Source organism: Marmota flaviventris, chromosome X (assembly GCF_047511675.1).
Source record: "Marmota flaviventris isolate mMarFla1 chromosome X, mMarFla1.hap1, whole genome shotgun sequence".
Classification (NCBI taxonomy): Eukaryota; Metazoa; Chordata; class Mammalia; order Rodentia; family Sciuridae; genus Marmota; species Marmota flaviventris.
Window position 1 is genome coordinate 46,032,543 of NC_092518.1, and position 21,994 is coordinate 46,054,536.

Below are 21,994 nucleotides of genomic sequence, written 5' to 3' on the forward strand. Positions count from 1 at the left end.
TTCATAAGCACTGTATTTTAGCTGATAAAGGTGTTTACAACTGGTATTTGAGTTAATAGTTTTGAAAGTGCTACACCTATATACTGTAACTGAACAATTCAGTACATTGATAAAGGATGGTGGGGGCCGAGTTTCTCTCTGCTGGAAGGGGATGTTACAGATAGACAAGCAGAGAAGGGTAGCATGGTCCATGTCATAATGGAGTAGAACTGGAGATATCAATATGAATTGAAGTTTACCTTAATATAGATATATATGGCTATACATAGAAATATTCACAGATGGGGGTATATATACATGTATATATGTAGGTGTATATCTATGTACCCTTATATGTCAGCTAAGAGGTCCTAGAAGCAATGATAGCTCAAGAACCCTAATGCCATTCTCCTATGAAAGGAATTAGGGTTCCTTATGGAAAAGATTGCTTCTAGGATTAGGGTAAGAAATGTATAATATGCTTTATTACAGAGGTATACTCCTAGCCCTATGAAATTTAATGTAAGATCTGGGTCTGGTGGTGCATGCCTGTCCTCCAAATAACTAGGGAGGCTGAGGCAAGAAGATCACAAGTCCAAGGAAACCCTCAGAAACTCAGTGAGACCTTCAGCAATTTAGTGAAAACTTGTCTTGAAATAAAATAAAAAATATTAAGGGCTAGGATGTAGTTCATTGGTAAAGTGCCCCTGGGTTCAATCCCAGAACCAAAGAAAAAAATGTTTTAAAAAAGAAAAATTTAATAAAAGCAAAAACTCTATTCTTGTCCAGTGACTTGGGAGGCTCAGACACAAGGATTGCCAAGTTCAAGACTAGCCTCAGCCACTGAGTGAGGCCCTAAGGAACTTAATGAGATGCTGTCTCAAAAAAAGGGAGGGAGGCTGGGGATATAGCTCAGTTGGTAGAGTGCTTGCCTTGTATGTACAAGACCCTGAGTTCTAATCCCTGGCACCAAAAAAAAATAAAATAAAATAAAAAAAATAAATAAATAAATAAATAAAAATAAAATAAAGAAAAAAAAAAGAAAGAAATTTAAAAAAAGAAAAAAAGGCTGGGGATCTAGCTCAATGGAAGTGCACCAAGGGGTTCAATCCCCAATACTCACCCCCCCAAGCTAAAAACTATATCCTTATAAAAAAAATCAGTAAAATTGATAAACCTCTATCAAAATTGACATAAAAAACAATAGAGGAAGAAGATACAAATTATAAATACTAGGAATGAAAAGATAATGTTAATGCAGATTTGTCAGATACTAAACAGATAATGAACACTTCTAAATGCAAAAATCTCAACACAGATGAAATGGAACAAGTCCTCCCAAAGCACAAATTACCAAAACTCAACACAATGAAATATAACTTCAAGAATCCTATAAACTACTATTAAAAAAATTCAAATCTGCCCAGTGGCTCAGGTTAGAGAATGGAAAGTTTGAAGCTAGCCTCAGCAACTTAGCAAGTGCCTGTCTCAAAATTTAAAAAAATATAAAAAAGGACTAAGGATGTGGTTGATCACCCTGGGTTCAATCCCTGGTACCCCTCCCCCACACACACACACAAATAAAAAAATTTTAAAGTTATATTTAAAACCTCCCAAAAAGAAATTCTTCCATATATTTAAAGAAGAAATAATAACAATTCAACCACACTGTTTTTCAAAGTATAAATGAAGGGAAGAGATCTATTTCTACAAGTGCAAAATAAGGGTCTAGGTGAGCTTATTTGTCTTCTAAAATAATCAAAATATGGGCAAAAACAACCCAAATCAATCATAACAGATCTTTGATAATTATCCAAAGACATAGTATAAAATGAAAATTGTCTATATAAAACAAGCTACTGGTGCCTGTGATATTTTAATTTGGGGCAATTCCCATTCCCCCTTTATCCCCAGTAGAGTGTTATTGTAGCCAAAAGCCAATAACAATAAAGACAATGGATAGATCAGACCTCTTTTTGAGCTCCCTTCAAAGAAACACCCCCCAGAGAACAACAATATTTTGCAGCAACTTGGAAAATCTCTATATTCAGAATGTGGAGGATATTTGATTTCATTCAAAGCTCAGCTCAGCTAGCAGTGGAGTAACATAATGGGGTGGAGAATAGGGGGATATCTGCAGAGCATTACTGAAAGAAAATGGATGCTGGGAATAATACAACTGCCTAAAGCTGTGATTTCAGCTGGCACAAACAATAACCTAGTCTAGCTTGTTGTGGTAGTAAGTACCTTTAAATGACAGGAACAGATAGGGATGCCCACACCTACCACATCTACTCAACATAGTCCTTAAAACTCTATCCTGAGCAATTAGGTAAAAGAATGAAATAAAAGGGATAAAAACAGAAACAGAATAGCTCAAACTATTGCCAATGGCATGATTCAGTATTTAGAAGATGCAAAAAACTCCACCAGAAAATTTCTAAGAATCATAAATGAATTAAGCAAAATCGTAGGATAGAAAATTAACACCCAAGATTCAACTGCATGCCTAGATGAATCAGCTGAAAGAGAAATTAGGAAAATCATCACATTCACAGTAGCATCAAAAAAATAAAATACTTGAGAATCAAACTAACAAAACTACAGAACACTAAAGAAAGAAATTGAGGAAGACATTAAGAGATAGAAAGACCTCCAATGTTCTTGGATAAGCAGAATTAATATTGTCAAAATGGCCATACTACCAAAACCAGTACAAAGATTCTATGTAATTCCTATCAAAATTCCAATGATGTTCTTCATAGAAAAAAATAGCAGTCATGAAATTCATTTGGAAAAATAAGAGGCCCAGAATAGCCAAAGCAATCCTTAGCGAGAAAATAGAAGATAGGAGGCATCACAATACTGGACCTTCAATTATACTCAGAGCTATAATAACAAAAAACAGCATTGTATTGGCACCAAAATAGGCAAGAAGACCAATGAAACAGAATAGAACACATAGAGTCAAACCCACAAAAATGATGTTACCTCACACTAGACAAAGATTCCAAAAACATACACTGGAGAAAGATGGCCTCTTCAACAAATGGTGCTCAAAAAACTTGAAATCCATATGCAGTAGAATGAAATTTAACCCTTATCTCTCACCCTGCAAAAAAACTCAACTCAAAGTAGATCAAAGAACTAGAAATTAGATCAGAAATCCCATACCTACTAGAATAAAATATAGGCACAACAATCCAACATATCGGCTCAGGAACCAACTTCTTCAACAGGACTCCTAAAGTACAAGAAGTAAAATCAAATATCAATAAGTGGGATGGTATCAAACTAAAAAGCTTCATCATAGCAAAGGAAACTATCAAGAGCATGAAGAGAGAGCCTACAGAATGGGAGAATATCTTTGCCATGAGCACCTCTGGTAGGGCACTAATTTCCAGGATATATAAAGAACTCAAAAAACAACACCAGAAAAAAAAATAAATCAATAAGTGGGCAAAGGAACTGAACAGACACTTCTCAAATGAAGAAATACAAATGGTCAGCAAATACATAAAAAATATTCAACATCTCTAGCAATTAGAGAAGTGAAAATTAAAACAACACTGAGATTTCATCTCACCCCAGTGAGAATGGCAATTATTAAGAATACATAATAATAAATATTGACAAGGATGCAGGTTTGAAAAGTGTACACTCATATATTGCTGGTGTGGCTGAAAATTGGTGCAACCACTCTGGAAAGCAGTATGGAGATTCCTCAAAAAACTAAGAATAGAACCACCATTTGACCTAGCTATCCCACTCCTCAGTACATATCCAAAAGACTTAAACTCAGCATACTACAGTGATGTAGCCACATCAATATTTATAGCACCTCAATTCATAATAGCTAAGCTATAGAACCAACCAAGGCACCCTTCAACAGATGAATGGATAAAGAAAATGTGGTATATATACACAATGGAGTACTACTCATCCATAAAGAAGAATGACTTTATGATATTTGCCAGTAAATAGATGGATCTGGAGACTACGTCAAATAAGCCAGTCCCTAAAAGTCAAAGGTCAGATATTTTCACTGATATATGGAATCTAACCCACACTAAGGGGAGAGGGAGAAAGAATTCAGTAGATTAGACAAAGGGGATGAAGGGAAGGGGAGGGGGACAGGAAGAGGTAAGAGGAGTTAATCTGTCATAATTTTCCTATGTTCATATATGAATATACCACAGTGAATCCCACCATTGTATACATCCACAAGAATGGGGTCCTAATTAAAATAAGATATATTCTATGCTTGTATAATTATATCAAAATGAATTCTACTATCATGAATAACTAAAAAGAACCAATTAAAAGAAAAAACAACGTCCCTAATCTTTTAAACCTGGATGACAGGTATTAATCTACACATTGAAGAAGCTCAATGAACTACAACTAGATTAAGCTCCATCACATCTGTACATCAACATTCAAAATCAAATTGATGAAAGTCAAAGATATAAAGAAAATCTTCAAAGACAAAAATAGATTTATCATATATAAGCAACCCCCATTAAAATGAAGAGCTGACTTATCAGAATTCATGCCGTCCAGAAGACAATGGGATGGCATTATCAAAATGCTGAAAGTGAAAACCTCTCAAACAAGAAGCCTGCCATACCCTCTTTCAAAAATGAAGGAGACCCATACAACACTATGCTATATGTTTCTTTAAGGAGATGACCTTTTCACAGTGACAGACACCATAAACTACATGTAGATGGAGATTCTTGTTTTGTAGAAATGAATACTAGTTTTCTGCAGGCAAATTTTAATCTATTGAAAAAGATATATGAATGTCTTAGGGGAAATCTGTGCAACAGAGTTAAGGATACCAAAGAGTATACCATATTTTTGGAGCCAACTGTTCAGTTTTAAGAACTGATAAAAGGTGGATAAAATCCTATCTATGCATCAAGACAGGATGGGTAATACAAACACTACAACTGAAATTTGGAAACAACCAGTTACAATGACAAAACTATCATGCCTCCATATTTACTTTGCTTATATTTCTGTATTTCAAGAAACTAATGGTGTAACAACTGAAACCTAAACAAACCCTCTAGCTTCATTTGTTTTCAGTTCACTTTAAAAATCACTGATTTGTAGTTTACACAGTTGTCCAATGTAGATTAGTCCCCCACTTGCTTTGCTGTAGATGATACCTCTGGTGAATGGGTTATGGTAACAGCAGACTACGTTACTTTTCAGGGACTTGAAGGTTGCTTTGTTGAAAGCATTGACTTTTAAAAAAATTTTTTATTAGTTCTTTTTAGTTATACATGACAGTAGAATGTATTTTAACATATATACATGGAATATAACTTCCCATTCTTGTGGTTGTACATGATGTGGAGTGACACTGATTGTTTATTCATACATGAACATAGGAAAGTTATGTCTGACTCATTCTACTGTCTTTCCTATTCCAATCCCCCCTTCCTTCCCTCCCTTCATTCCCATTTGTCTTATCCAAAGTACTTCTTTGGATATATATCCAAAGTACTCCTTTAGTATCTTAGCATCTGCATATCAGAGAGAACATTCAGCCTTTGGTTCTTTGGGACTGGCTTACTTCACTTGGCATGATATTCTCCAGTTCCATCATTTACCAGCAAATGTCATAATTTCATTCTTTGTTATGGCTGAGTAGTATTCCATTTTGTACATATACCACATTTTCTTTATCCATTCATCTGTTGATAGGCACCTAGGTTGGTTCCATAGCTTAGCTATTATGTATTGAGGTACTATAAATATTGATGTGGCTATGTCAATATAGTATGCTGATTTTAAGTGCTTTGGGTATATACCAAGGAGTGTTATAGCTGGGTTAAATGGTGGTTCCATTCCAAGTTTGAGTAATCTGCATACTGCTTTCCAGAGTGGTTTCACCAATTTGCAGTTCCACCAGCAATATATGAGTGTACCCTTTTCAAACCCACATCCTCGCCAACATTTATTGTTATGTATTCTTGATAATGCCATTCTCACTGGGGTGAGATGAAATCTCAGTGTAGTTTCTTTTTAAAAATTTTTTTTTGTAGTTGTACAGATGGTCACAATGTCTTTATTTTATTTATTTATTTTATGTGGTGCTGAGGATCAAACCCAGTGCCTCACACATTCTAGGCAAGTGCTCTGGCACTGAGGTACAGCCCCAGCCCTCAGTTTTTAATTTGCATTTCTCTATTTGTTAGAGATGTTGAACATTTCCATATATTTTTGAGTGATCATATTTCTTCTTCTGTGAAGTGTCTGTTCAGTTCCTTTGTCCATTTATCGACTGGGTTATTTGGTTTTTTGGTGTTAAGTTTTTGAGTTTTTTATATATCCTGGAGATTAATGGAAGCACTGACTATTCATGAAGGCCTACTAAACTGCCCAATGGTTGACTAAAAGATGGTGAAAGAGCTTGGCATTTTATCTTCATATTGTATCTGTCTCCTTTCCTACCTTGACCTCTGGATCATATTTTTGCTCAACTCTGCAGATAGACACGTTAGTCATTTAAGGAATGTTTGTCAGGGACTGGCAGTATGAGATTAATTTGCCCAAAACTTACCTAATCTTTTTCTTTCAACTGCAAGGTTGAAGACAGCAAGATAAGACTACTTCAGATACTTTCAAAATACAAAGGAGAATCACTACCTTGTAATTACATGAATACCTACCACCAGTTTCACAACATCCTGTTCTAGACCTCTGGAGAGAGCCTGGTTTCACAATGTCCTATTCTAGATCTCTGGAAGGGCATAGAAATCTCTATTCACAAATCATTTCCTAACCTGGGAATCCTGCTTTTCACCTTGTTAAGGATAAAAAGATCTTAAAACTTATGCTGAGATAAGATCCCCTGCCCAGGGACTATCCTATCAATTTCTCACTGCATTGGCATTCCAAATAAATCATCTTCTTTACCCCCAACAACTAACTTGTCCTGGATTCACTGAGCCCCCTTTAGAGCAATGAGTAAATTGACTTGTGTTCAGTAATAACGTGAAATACCAAAAACAAAAATTTTGTTTTGAAAAAAAAATGTGAAAAGGGGAAGATGGATAATTCTTGGAAACATGCTGAATGAACTGTATATTTTCTGTGCTCATTCTGATAACTAGTTTTTCTCGATGACTGGCTTACAAATTAGATAGGAAAATCTTGGCTGGGTTTGTGGCTCAGTGCTTGTCTCACATGTGTGAGACATTGGGTTCAATCCTCAACACCACATAAAAATAAGTAAAATAAGGACTGAGGTTGTGGTTCAGTGGTAGAGTGCTTGCCACATAAAAATAAATAAACAAATAAAGGTATTGTCCATCCCCAACTATAAATAAATAAATAAATAAATGAACAAACAAATAAATAAAGAAAGGTATTGTGTCCATCTACAATAAACATTCAAATTTCAACTGAATTTATTGTTTTTAGAATAGGCCTTTCCTCTGAATATTCCATTATTTTGATTTCTATTTTTAATAAGAATGCAGTAGAGGAAGGGTGTGTTAGTGTATGTCATAATCCCAGCTACTTGGGAGGCTGAGGCAGCTTGGGCAATTTTGTGAAAGCATGTTTCAAAATTAAAATTAAAAAGGGCTAAGCACATATCTCAATGGTAGTGTGCACATGGGTTCAATTCTTAGTACTACTAAAATAAATTAATTAATTAATTAATAAAAATTTAAAAGCGGGGGCTGGGAATGTAACTCAGTTGTTGAGCATTGGCCTACCTTGCACAAGGCCCTGAATTCAAGCCCATGTACGGGCAAAAAAGAATGGAATGGAGTCTATATTATTTTATATTATTTTCTAGAATTCTGAAAACTAAGTCCAAATAGTTTGATGTCTTTTACAAAAGTGATTTTGCTTTTTTTGTATTTTCAAGTGTCTTAGAGCATAAAACAAAAGTTTATCAACCGACAATTACTAAGAAAAATGTTTTATTTCATTCAATTTTGTACTTTTGGTTTGCTTTTCTATCACTTCCATGGCAGAAAGTGATATATCTTTTCATTCAGAAGAGTTTCAAATAGCTAGCTATTTTAGCATTCTATTTACATCATTAAAGAATTTCACACTGTCTAGAAGAAGAGGTATTAAGAGTAACATATTTCTGTGAGCTAGAAGCTATAATGTGGTCATAGAGCTTGAATTTAAAATAATCACCAAAATTTTATTCTAATTCCCTAGCCACCAAACAAAACACAAACACATTTTTTTCTATATCTTATGTTTTGTGGAAAGAAAAATTATTATAAGTTGTGTTTATACTAGGCCTTTTGTACAGCCTTCATTGAAAAAGATAGTTTTCTATCTCATTGTTTTCAAAATAAATTCCACAAATTAAAAAAATGAATAAAAATGAAAATATATATCATGAAAAAACATTGAAATTTATTGCAGCTAAGCTAATTTACAATACTGAAGGATGTTCTTTAGTATGAAATAAAAGTCCACATTAAGAAACAAAGTACACTGTTGAAAGGAAATATACAGGTAAATATAAAATTCAGCATAAATTTATTTTGTGTTTATGACTTTTTTCTTCTCCCATCTGATTTCAATGATTACTGCACATGCAATAATTATAAAAATTTTGATGGGCTTATAAAATGTATAAATAGGTAATGTGTATAACAATAACAGAACAGAGAAGTTGGGAGGGAACATACACACAGAGAAAAGTTTTGTAATCCATTAAAATTGTTGGTTTGAATCAGAAGTAGATTGCTTTAAATTAAGAACCTAATTATAAACCCATATCAAAAGAAAATTGGTAAAAAAAAATAAAAGGAACAACAAAGGAATTTTAAAGTTAAACTACAAAATATCTGCTTAACACAAAAGGAGGCAACAAGCAAGGAAGAAGGTTACAAAAAAGCTTAGCACATATGCAAAACAAACAGTAAAATACCAGGCATAAATCCTATCTTATTTATAATTACATTACATGGAAATGGTTTCAATACCCAAATCAAAAGACAGATTGTCACAGACTTGATTAAAAAAACAGGATAGGATAACCATAATAAACACTATTTGGATTAAAAAACATAAATACATAAAAGAATGGATAAAAAGATATAGCAGTAAAAAAGAAAAGCCTAGCACAAACCTTTAATTTCAGTGGCTTGGGAGGCTGAGGCAGGAGGATAATGAGTTCAAAGCCAGCCTCATGAACAGCATTGTTGAGGCCCTAAGCAACTCAGTGAGACCCTGTCTCTGAATAAAGTACAATATAGGGTTGGGGATGTGGCTCAGTGGTTGAGATCCCTGAGTTCAATCCCTGATACTTCCAACCCCAAAGACATAGCAGTAAAAAAAAGAGAGCTGTATTTGCTATATTAATATCAGAAATATTTGCTAATATGAGGAAGACAACAATTATAAATATATGCATATAACAACTGAATTTCAAAATATATGAAGCAAAAATGAACAGAACTGAAAGGAGAAATTTAATAACGGTTGGAGACAACAAAAACCCTCTTTCCCCTTGCTTCTCCTTTCATTTCCTCCTTTTTTAGACAGGGTCTTACTCTATAGCCCAGGGTGGCCTTAAACATTTCCTGCCTCAGCCTCTTAAGTAGATGGAACCACAGGCAAGGGCCACTACACCAAGCTTTATAATCTACTTCAGTGATCAACACAATAATAATCCAAAGCCATCTTAAAGCCAAAGTTTTGGTGAATCAGAAAACATAGATTAAAAATAAGTCATGTGGGTGGGTTGGGGGTGTGACTCAGTGGTAGAGCACTTAACTAGCATGCATAGGTCCTGGGTTCAATCTTCAGCACTGCAAAAAGAAATGGGGGTGGGTGGAGGGAAAGGGAGAGAGGAAAACGAGAAGGAAAAGGAAGAGAGGGGAGGGTAGTGGTGGGAGAGGAGGCAAGGGAAAAAGCAAAAGCCTGGCCAATATATGGAGGGAGGGAAGGAGGGAAGGAGGAAGGAAGGAAAGAAGGAAGCAAGGAAGGAAGGAAGGAGAAATATAAAAAGTCAGAAAGAAAGTGATGAGAGAGAAAGAAAGAAATACAGACAGACAGAAGGACAGCCAGCCAGCCAGCCATCTGGGGACAAAAAAGAATAAAATGAAGTAGAGCTATTAATGGAATAGCATCAGACTGAAGGTCATCATACATCTGCTATTAAATCCCCAAAGCTACTTTCAATCTAAATCTACCTTTATGAGGACAATACAAAAACAGTTCCAGGGCTGGAAGTATAGATCAGTGGTAGAGTACTTGCCTAGCAAGCATGATGCTCTGGATTCAATCCCCAGAACCAAAGGAAAAATGAAGTCTAGTTCCCACTCTTGAATTCTGTATTAGTTGTTTGTTGTTGCTATAACTAATTACCAAAAATTTAGTGGCTTAAAACAACATAAATTTATTATCTTAAAGTTCTATATATTAAAGTCTAATATGGGGGCTGGGGTTGTGGCTAAGAGGTAGAGCACTTGCCTAGCATGCATGAGGCACTAGGTTTGATCCTCAGCACCACATAAAAATAAAATAAAGATATTGTGTTCACCTATAACTAAAAAATAAATATTAAAAAAAGTCTAATATGGGTCTCGGGTCATAAAATGTGGGTGATGGCAGGGCTGCACTCTTTTGGGAGGCAACAGGAGAAATCTGTTTCCTAGACTTTCTAGCTTCTAAAAGCTGCCTGGTCTGGGCATGATGGTGCATGCCTGTAATCCCAACAGCTTGGGAGGCTGAGGCAGTAGGATCATGAGTTCAAAGCCAGCTTCAGCAACTTAGCGAGGCACTAAGCAACTCAGTGAGACCCTGTCTGTAAATAAAATACAAAATAGGGCTGGGGATGTGGCTCACGGGCCAAGTGCCCCTGAGTTCAATACTAGGTACCAAAAAAAAAAAAAAAAAACCACCAAAAAACAAAACTGCCTGTATTTCTTGGTTTGTGGCCTTCTTCCTTCATCTTTAAAGACAGCAGTGTTACATCTCTCTAATACTGTTTCCCTTATCATATATTTTCTCTGGTCTCCTTTTCTGTCTCCCTTTTCCACTTTTTTGTTGTTGTTCAGTGCTGGGAATGGAACCAAGGTCTCATGCATGCTAGGAAAGTACTCTCCCACTGAGCCACAACCCCAGCCCTCCCCCTCTTCCTTTTTTAAGGACTCTGTCCTTACACTGGATGCACGATGATCTCCCTATCTTAAAGTCACCCGATTAACAACTTTCATTCCATCTGTGATCTTAATTTTCCTTTGTTATATAATCAAATCCAGTCATATGTTTTAGGTCTCTGAATATGGACATCTCTAAATGACCATTATTCTTCCCACTGCAAATTGTATTGAGATTTTGCACATGTCTATGTCTTTACAATATACTCTCAAGCTCAACTTTTACTTGGTACATGTAACCAAAGAAGCCTGATCTGATTAGTACTTCTTTAATAGTTGACACTGACCCTCTTTTTTCCAAACTGACTATATGTATTTTACTAATATTCTTATGAATAATAAAGATCTCTTACTTCAGATAAAGTATGAGACTATTTTAAAGGTTATCTTTGTGATCAATGAACTTGCCAAGAAACTCTAAATGCAAGACCAGTGTTTCTCATTGACTGATAACGTTTCAAGGAAAATTCTGGAAAACAATATTGGGTTTCTAGCTGTTTGTTTTCCGAATGAAAACATAAAACAAACTCAGCAGTTCTCAACATCTGTCAATTATCCTCATCATTCCTACACAAAAGAACATTTAACATAAAAAATCGAGAAAAGAATTTTGTAATAATTTGCACTTATTTAAATAATTTTATCTTAATAAAAACCAAACTAAAATTTCATTCCTTTCTATTTTTGCTTAACTTTTGACCAGGTTTTTTTAAACATTTACTTTCATGATTGATTTACCTGTTGCAACCAAGGAATTGTCTGCGTGTGTCAAGGATTGGGGGCGGCTGCGAAGTTTACTTTTGAAAGATCTTGGTCGACGTGGTGATGCAGGTGGCAAAGGAATCTCTGAAGATTGTGCTTTGCTATCTTTAATTGACCGAAGACGTTCATAGAGCTCCTGAAGCTCTTTATTCTGCTGGGTTTGAAGATTTACCACCTCCTGAATGTGTCTGAATGCAAACCATGCAGAAAATAATTTAATGATTTTATACTAATAAAAGTAAAGGTTAACAAAATTTTAGATTAAGAATGGCAAAATATAGAGTATTTTCACTATTTTAGAATGGGAAATGCTTTCTGAAGCATAACCTTAAACTAATTAGTCCTAAAGAAAAAGATGAACAAATTGACAAGAACAAATGTCTAAAATTTCAATATAGATAAAACAAAATTTAAATGTTAACAGTTTGATAACATCAACCTTTCATTATTAAATGTTGAAAGTATAAATAGGAAGAAAATATTTATAATGTTAAAAGAAGAGTTAATATTCAGAATTTATAAATAGATCCTAAACATCAGTAAGAAAAAAAACCAAATTGATAGAAAAACAGGCAAAGAATATGAAAAGGTGATTCTAATGAAGAGGAAATACAAATAACAATAAGTATGAGATTATGTTCAAACTTGCTATTAATCAAAGGCACAAAATATAACTGGGGGAAAAAACATACATAGTTTGGGAGGCAGGGTCTTGCTATAAAGCCCAGAATGGCTTTGAAATTATAATCCTCCTGCCTCAGCCTCACAAAAGCCTGGGATTATAGGCACGTGACACTGCACCCAGCTAATAAAATATTTTAATTTATCTGAATATGAGTTAAAAAATTCATAATATCCAGTCTACAGTTGTTAAGATGTGGGTAAACAGATACTTTCAGATATATTTTTTTGAGTACAAAATGGTATAGCTATATTGGAACACAGTTTTAACACTATCACTTTAAAATTTATAACATTTTAATTTAGCAATTACATTTTTTAGCTTATAATGACATTTATGCTAAATATGAAAATAGTTTATTAGCTGTGTTTTGTTTTTAAACAAGGAAGAAGCAGGTGTGGCCTAAAGCCTTGTCCACAGGCCTGCCTGGCCAATGGGAGGTGATGTGTTTGCAGGCCTGATTTAGTGTCTTTCCACGTGGTGTCCCTGCACCCCACTCTTGTCTCGCCTGCCTCCATCCTCAATGCTCCTTAGGGCTTCCTGTGTGCCCCACACTCTCCTGTATCCTGCCTTCACAGAGCTCCTTCTCCTGGAACATTCTCCCTCTGCTTGAAGCCCATTCCAGGTACTGTCTGTGGCTTGGCCTCCAAGAGCTGGGAGTCATAGAAGTGCTCAGGGTTGTGCCATTCAGATGAACAGCAGCCGTGGACCGAGTTTGATTGAAGAGAGGCAATGGGTGATGAATATAGCCTGTGGGGGCATTTGCTAGATCCCTACCAATGCTACCTGGAATGAGGGCCACTTTCAGGGGTGCCACCTCACTACAATGAGGGCATTCCTCAGTGGCATCATGAAGCAGTGGTGGAGTAAATTTCAGGAGCTTCTGAGGGAGAGTCCAGGGCCCCGATGTCACCTGGAGCAGGTGAGGGACTGTGGAGTTGCTGACCTTCATGTGGGATGTACATGGCTCTGACCTGTTCAGTTGCACCTTGGGGTATTCACTGCTGTTTCCCCCAAATTCATGTTCTACAGAACCTCGGGATGCACCTTATTTGGAAATAGATGTGTGTAGCTGAGATGAGATCTACTGGGTTACGGTGGGTGGGCCCTAAGCCAATGGCCAGTGTCCTCATAAGAAGGTGATGTGAGGATAGAGACCCACAGGAAAGGCCATGTGCTGATGGAGGGACAGTGGCCTGGCCTGGCTGCAAGCCAAGGGACACCAAGGACTGCCTACATATCTATCATAAAAATAATTGTATAGCTATGTAAAAAATACAAAAAAATGTTTATTTCAGCATTGCTTATATAAGTAGAACTTAAGGCAGACTCAGTGATGCATATCTTTCATCACAGCACTTTGGGAGGCTGAGGCAGGAAGATTCAAGTTCAAGGCCAGCCTTAGCAACTTAGTGAGACCCTGTCTCAAAAAAAAAAAAAAAAATTAAAAAGGACTAGAGATGTAGCCTAGTTTTTTAAATTATTAAAAAAACAAAACAGATTTCAGATAACAGCATTGAAGGGCTGGGGATGTAGCTCAGTGGCAGAGTACTTGTCTGGCATTTGTTGGGCCTTGGGTTTGACCCCCAGCACCACAAAACAAAACAAAAAACTCCCAGCAATATAGTACTGATATCACAAGTATTAAACCACTTTAAAAAGAACTATTTTATTATAAAAGTATAGGTGTACATGTACTGCATAATACTTATTGTATAGTAAAGTTGATAAATACATAATGTGTAGTAAAGTCAAACCTATGTAAGTATATTTTGTGTGTGTGTGGTAGTAGAGAGTAAATGTAAGGCTTCATACATCCTAGGCAAGTACTCTACGACTGAGCTACATCCTTAGCCTTTTATTTTGAGATAGGGTTTCACTAAGTTGTTCATGCTGGTCTTATCATCCTGCTGCCTGAAACTACCAAGTCACCAGCATTATAGGTATGCACCACTGAGCCTGGGTCTGTATATCTCTGTATATATAGTTTAAAAATAGAACAACAATCTTCCATTGATGAATGTTTAAAACATTCTCAAATTCCTTCTAGGCTCCAGTCAAAAACAAAACACAACACAACCACAGAAATTAGTTGAAGAGAAAATGGTAATATAATTATCTCATTGACATGTGGAATTTGAGGTTTGGGTTTTTTTTTTTTTTTTCTTTTGGGCAAGGGCTTAAAAACTGGGAAAATTCCAAGGATTTTAACCAGCTTTCGTTCTTAAAGCACTAAAACACAGTACTCAATTGAACCATTAATCAAATATGTAAGAATCTGGCTAAAATCTAAATTTTTTCCATACCTTTATTTTTCTCTCCTCTCTGATTCTCCCTGCTTTCAAGTTTTATGTCCCATAACAGAATAGAAATTCACTAAAGCAAAAAGTACACTAAAAATTGCTTGTTAACGGGGTATGCTAGTGCAGGCCTATAATCCTAGCAACTCAGGAAGCTGAGGCAGGTGGATCCCAAATTTGAGGCTAACCTGGGCAACTTATCAAGACCTTGTCTCAAAATAAAAAATAAAAATACTATGGATAGAGCTCAATGATATAGAGCTATGGGTTCAATCCCCAGTACTGCCCATCCCCCAAATTGTTTTCAATTTTTCAAAGTAATGGCATCAAGCCATCAATAAGAGGCAAGTAATTAATTTGAGAATGTATATATAGTGCGTTACTATGGAACTGGAAAACTTTAATAATGCAGAAATAGTTCTAAAACACAGTGAAATGGTGAAAAAGCAAGATAAAATAGTTTGTATTATAATTTACTCTTTTGGGGAAAATGAAGAACAAAATATGTATACATTTGTTTGTGCATCCATAGACAAACTCTAGATATACCAGAAACAGTTATTATTTGTTTCCTCTAAGGAGAAAAATTGGGTAGTTTGGGTACAGTGGTAGGAGGGAGACCCAACTGATTAAACCTTTTGAATTTTGAAACATGTGAACCGAGTAAGAATATGGCAACTTTATATTAATTTTTGAAAATATATAACCTAGTTTATAACTCTAAATGCAAAACATTGACAAAACATTATCACAATATCATTAGTGAAGGTTGATAACCTCATTTACCAAATAACAAACTTGACCTTACTTACCAAATATGTAATTATACAAGAATAATTATAAAATCTTAATCCAATAGTCCTGATGGATAAGGATTTAGAAAGTAAGCAAAAAGAATAAACAGCCAATTAATATTAGTCTCCAAACTATGAAAATATTTTGTATGCAAGCATTTTAACATTCATAAAGGTCTTACATTACCATTCTTTGTAGTTTTTAATCATAAAAAGATTATAATCATTAAAATGTCACCAATACTAAATTAGCCACAAATCAAATTTTAAGCTCTATAAAACCCAAGACAATCGGATTTGTGACAGAACAGAGTCCTTACTTTTCTCGTAATCTTTGAAGTTCCACTTTTAAGTCTTCATCCTCTATTTCTGACTCATCATCACTGCTCATTGGGGAAGATGGAGAATAGAAGAGTGAACTCTGCGTTTGAGCATAGGCTTGTTCTTCATGAAGGGGTAAGCTCTGATCACTTTCTGGACCAGTTTTTGCCGCTGCCTTCCCATTATCAGCAAGAGTGGCTGAAAATTCACTCGCAGAACTAGGCTGTTTCTCAGCAGGCAGTATCTCTCTCTGTTTAAGCAACAGTTCAGATCCAGATTGCATGCTACTTCCCGTGGCTGAAGTTTCTTCTAATTCTTTTTCTGGGGTCACTGAAGATACATCAGTCTCACAAGCTGTGCTGAAAGACAGGAAGTTGTCTAATTGTTTGGAAATCCCTTTATCTTCTTTAAAGGTTTCATGAAGAGTTTGTAACTTCTGAGAAGAGACTGAAGTCTGAGGATTGTGCATGGCAGGTTCCACTTCTTGAGACTTTGCAGTTTCACTAAAGGCCAGAGCTTCTTCACTGGACTGATTCGATATTTCCTTGAATGCTGGTCGGTGTTCTATTCCAAAAGATGTCACTTTCAATGACTGCTGCTGAGGAACCGTAATCACCTGAGATATAAAAAGGTATAAGTGTCTGGCTCCACCTAAGTAAAGGGTAACTACATGAAAAAAATTCAACATCAATACACAGCATAGACAAATGCTACAATGCACATGTATTGCTATTACCAAAATCTGAAAGTCCATCTCTATTCCCCATATCATCTTTTAATTGGACACCTTGTGTAAAGACAGTTGCTTTCATATTTTTCAAATAAAATTCCACAATTAAAACTGCTGATATTCTAAAGAGCATGAGATTAAATTCATAAAATAGATGACACGACCGCCCACCAAAATTGATGACTCATTTCTGTGATCTATTCCAGTTACTAAAATCCCCACTTCATTAGACTCACCTTTACTGATGGCTTCAAAAGGTGAGAGGATATGTGTAACGTGACCAAAAAAGTATGATCTAAAGACCAATCTGCAAATGTTGTTTTTGTTTTCTGCAGTGCTGGAGATCAAATCCAGGGTCTCACTTATTTGAGGCAAGTGCTCTATCACTGAGCTACCTACGTTCACAGCCCTTTCATAAGGCCTTTATAGATTAAGGATTCAACCAAAGACACAAACCTGAAACCGACCCCGCTGAAATGATCCACGCATCGTTTTACATCTACTCAAAGCCCTAGTATCAGCCGTGGACTCCCGTGTCAGTGGAATGGGATCAGGAGCAATTGCTGATCTTGTATCTTCTGTTTCCACTGTAAGTTTTGTCAAATTATAAGCAGAAAAGAGAAAATTGTTAAGACTAAATTTGTTTACATTATCAAAAATGAAGAAAAGCAGAAAAAGTTTAACTCCTGCTAGACAATTAAAAGGTGTTAATGTAATAAGCAAAATTGTATAAGTCCCTAACTCTAATCATACATTGTAAGATTTATCCCAAGACTTAGTATCTATATGAAATGAATAACCAGAAAACCAAATTAATTACTAAAGGAAAAAATAAAATGGCAATGACATTAATGGGACATGTCACATACATGGGCTATGTGGAAAAAGTGACAAGATTTGTGTATGAACAACCAAAAAAAAAAAAAAAAAACATAAGTAAATGAAAAGTGATGTTACCTAGTCTATGTCCCTGACTGTAAGCACACTACCTTGATGGACTTTTGATCTCTTGAAAAAGCTGGTTGACTGCCGTAGCCTGTATGCCCAGCTTTTTAATTTGCGAGTCCAGGATTTCTTGCTAATAGGATTTTTGAGACTAGGACAAGTAAAGCTTAGGCCAAAATATCCACCTCCTGTCTGCAGATGAATGGCTCCACCGCTTGACACAGCAGCAGGATAGGCCTCTGGATCCCCTGGAAGTGAAGCATCTGGGGACATCTCCTAATGGAGACAAAAAATAAGAAAACACAAAGTAGCAGTGATTTAGTTAAGTTGGAGAAATTTTTTGCCTAGTGCAATTTCTTATGTGAACTAATCATTAATCATAAATAGGATACTTCCAGTTACGCAGGAGACTAAAACAGGAAGACTGCAAATTTGAGGTCAGTCTCAACAACTTAGTGAGACCCTATCTCAAAATAAAAAAAATAATAATAATAAAATAAAATAATAAGAGGTGCTGGGAATGTAGCTCAGTAGCAAAGTGTCCCTGGGTTCACTTCCCAGTAATGGAAAAAAAATAGGATACTGTATATAATTATATTATAGTACTATATCAGACTGAACCTTAAGTACTCAATTTATAGAAATTAATCCTTTCATTTCTTTCTCCATTTTTTGAGGTATTGGGGATGGTACTCAGGGCCTTGTGCATACTAGGCAATCATAATACTACTAAGCTGCATTCCCAGTTGCCACCATTTCTTTGAAAACATCATTTAAATTTCAGATGAATATAAGAGAAGACTATTAATCTTCCACAGAATATTTTTCATCATTATGTCACCTTTGAAAACCGAAAATTAAATTATTTCCTTTGTATGTATCAATTTACTAAAAAGATTACTGAAATCCCATGCAACTAAAATGAAATGTTCATTTGTTATCATATTATTTAAGAGTTAAAAATACCTGACATATGGGCTGGGGTTGTGGCTCAGTGGTGGAGTGCTTGCCTAGCATTTGTGAGGCACTGGGTTTGATTCTCAGCACCAAATAAATAAATTAAATAAAGGTCCATTGACAACTAAAAATATATTTTAAAAAATACCTGACATATAACAGAAAAACAAAATATCTAAGGCACTTAGAGTAACAGAGAAATATCAATAAATCAAGCTTTTTACTTTATGTAAGCATATAGAAATTTACAAAGAAACACAAAATTACTTTAAATTCATCTTCTAAAAATTGCTGTTAACATTAGGCCATGCTAGCTATGAAAATCACTCTTCTTGTCTTCCTATATACTGCCCCTAAAACCAGAATTAACTGTTGTATCCAAGTATCTTAAAAATATATTTCCTATAATAATTAATACAAAATTAATAGACACAACAAAAAATACTTTGGGAAACATAAGAATGGTCACTATAAATCTAGAGGATTAAAGGCAAACATAAAAGCACAAAGAATGGGCAGGGCACAGTGGCACACACCTGTAATCCCAGTGACTCAGGAGACTGAGATAGGAGAATCACAAATTCAAGGCCAGCCCCAAGAAATTAGTGAGACCCTGTTCCAAAATTAAAAATACAAAAGGCTGGGGATGTAGCTCTGTAATAGAGTACTTCTGAGTGGGTTCAATTTCCAGTAACATAAAACAAAACAAACAAATAAAAAAATGGGATTTAGCATTTGTCTGCAGGAAGATGTTCTATATGACAGTAAGCATACTGTCTTAGATAAGCATTATTTGACTTAGGGCAGATTATAATGAATTCTGAACAATCAGCTTTTATTGTCCAAAGTCCCAGTTTGGAATGGTAATAATGTTACTTCAATGAGGAGGTGAAATAACTCTCAATATTTCAATTTAGACATGTTGCATTGATTCCACTGAAATTACAGATTTTTAATGTATAGTAACTGGAACAAGATGGCATATTTAATATATGTTCTGGCTTCCCGTATCAATCCAAATACCTAGATAAAACAGGAAAAATAGATATAGACACAAACATATATGACTGAAGGAAGAAAAAACAGATCATGTCATATGTAGGAACTGTTTCAAAATGCTGCAAACTCCAGTGACATATGAGAGCCGCAAGAATGAGCTGTGGTTCACCAAAAGGATGAGTGCTTGGCTAAAATGCTTATAAAACTCTACAAAATCTATCATCTATTTGTCTCATCAAAATTATCTCTCAATATCCTTCTACTTAAGTGGCCTTCTTTTGCTTGAACAAATATCTATCTGTTAATGTCATTACTATGTACAAGTATTTCCCTGGCCACTCTGTGTAGAGTAATCCTCTAAGCTATCACCACCCTTTTTAATAAAAATTTTATTTGTCTAGGGGCTGTTTCCCCCACTAGAATGTGAACTCCACAAAAATAGAGGGTTTTTTTTTTTGTTTTGTTTTGTTTTTTTAAAGAGAGAGAGAATTTTTTATAATATTTATTTTTTAGTTATTGGCGTACACAACATCCTTGCTTGTATGTGGTGCTGAGGATCCAACCCGGGCCGCACGCATGCCAGGCGAGTGCGCTACCGCTTGAGCCACATCCCCAGCCCAAAAAATAGAGGTTTTTATTTATTCGCTGCTCAAAAGATACTCACTGTATTGAAGAGTGCATTTGTTGGGATACCAAAGAGGAACAGACACTCAGCTCTGCCCCTTCCCTTCCCATCTCGACAACAAACAAAAGACAGCAGAACATCTACCCTTCAAATAAGAGTAGAAAATGGAAATGGTACATGGCCAAGAGAAAGGTCAAAAGGAGAAAATATTTTGGAGGAGGGTAAACTCTCCTGCCTTCAGAGAGTAGCTACTGGGCTATCCTCCAGGTAGCATTAGAGTCAAGTGATAATATCCAATGCCAGAAAGGACATCCCATGTTTTTCCTCCAATTATTGGAGGAAGGCTAGCATTTGGTGATTATGCATAGCGTTTATAGACAGATGAATAAGGAATCTTGCGAGAGAAAAAGAAAAAAATGCACACATACTAAGAATCACCACTATGAAAATCCAACACTATAAGAAACACTAAATTGAAATAGAGGAAAACCCAAGGAAATGGCATTAATAACATTGGGTAAAACCTTCATACTGTCAGAGAGATGTGTGAATATACAGTCATGAACTATACAACATTTAGGTCAAGAATGGATAACATATATGACAGTGGTCCTGTATAATAGAGATACTCTGGAAGCTGACGCAGGAGGACTATGAGTTCAAGGCCAGCCAGAGAAAGTTAGTGAGACCCTGTCTCAAAACAAACGAAAAAAAATTCATGTTGAAATTTCATTCCCATTGTGTCAAATGTGGAGGTAGAAAAATGTAGGGCTTTTAACATGTGATTGGATCATGAGGGGTCCACCCTCTTAGATGGATTAGTCTATTCATAGATTAATGGATTTGAGAATTGATGGGTTATGTGAAAGATGCTTCATTATAAAAGCAAGTTCTCTCTGGCTTGCTCTGCCTCATCATGTGATGCTATCTGCCATATCATGATTCAGCAGAAAGGTTCTGACCAAATGCTAAGCATTATATAGACATCTGTATTTCCACTTCTGTGAGACATATGTCTAAATGATTTGACTATTCTTTTACTGAGTGGTCTGATCTTTTCTTTCTGATTTATAAACATGATTTATATATTCAACTATTAATCTTTAGTACATTTTCTAAGGAAAAAAACAAAACTTGGCTGAGTGCAGTGGTGCATCCCTGTAATCTCAGCAGCTCTGGAGACTGAGGCAGGAGGATTAAGAGTTCAAAGCCAGACTCAGCAATCGTGAGGTGATAAGCAACTTGTGAGACCCTGTCTCCAAATAAAAATACAAAATAGGGCTGGGGATGGTACTCAATAGTTGAGTGCCCTTGAGTTCAATCCCCAGTACCCACCTCCCCCCCCCCAATTTTTTTTTAATTTTGGGAAAAAAATATGTGCAAAAATAGACTGCTGTGGAAAAGAAGCCAAGAATAAGAGTGATTTCAAAACTCAGATTCATGATTCAAAACTCAGATTTCATTCATGTCAAATGAAAAATTAACTGGAAAAGGCTAAGTAGCAGGATAGTAACCTGACATACTTTTGAAAATTGAAGTTTTGCCTGAGAACATAAATTAAAAATGAGAACACACTGTTAAGAGATATGGAGGATATATCCAGGAGACTGGATATCTATAACACTTCTAAATTGAAGCCAGAAAGACAATGGAAGGAAAAATAAGACAATAATAAAGTTTATTAGAAATAAAAAAGACACTAATCTTCAAAATCAAAAGGCCATCAAAGTTATGCTCACAA

At 35.6% G+C, this 21,994-nt stretch overlaps 1 protein-coding gene across 2 annotated transcripts in view; it reads right to left on the reverse strand.

Moving 5' to 3' along the window:
* Wnk3 (WNK lysine deficient protein kinase 3) overlaps window positions 1–21,994 on the reverse strand; it is a 152,732-nt gene that overhangs the window by 18,128 nt on the left and 112,610 nt on the right. Inside the window, exons 17-21 of one of the 2 annotated variants that reach the window (XM_071606047.1) lie at window positions 17,717–17,948; window positions 17,184–17,314; window positions 15,997–16,613; window positions 11,854–12,088; window positions 10,637–10,646 (exon numbers count right to left, since the gene is read on the reverse strand). In XM_071606047.1, coding sequence (XP_071462148.1) covers window positions 10,637–10,646; window positions 11,854–12,088; window positions 15,997–16,613; window positions 17,184–17,314; window positions 17,717–17,948 — 1,225 coding nt within the window. The remainder of the gene's footprint in view (window positions 1–10,636; window positions 10,647–11,853; window positions 12,089–15,996; window positions 16,614–17,183; window positions 17,315–17,716; window positions 17,949–21,994) is intronic. The other variant, XM_071606048.1, reaches the window with a different exon arrangement.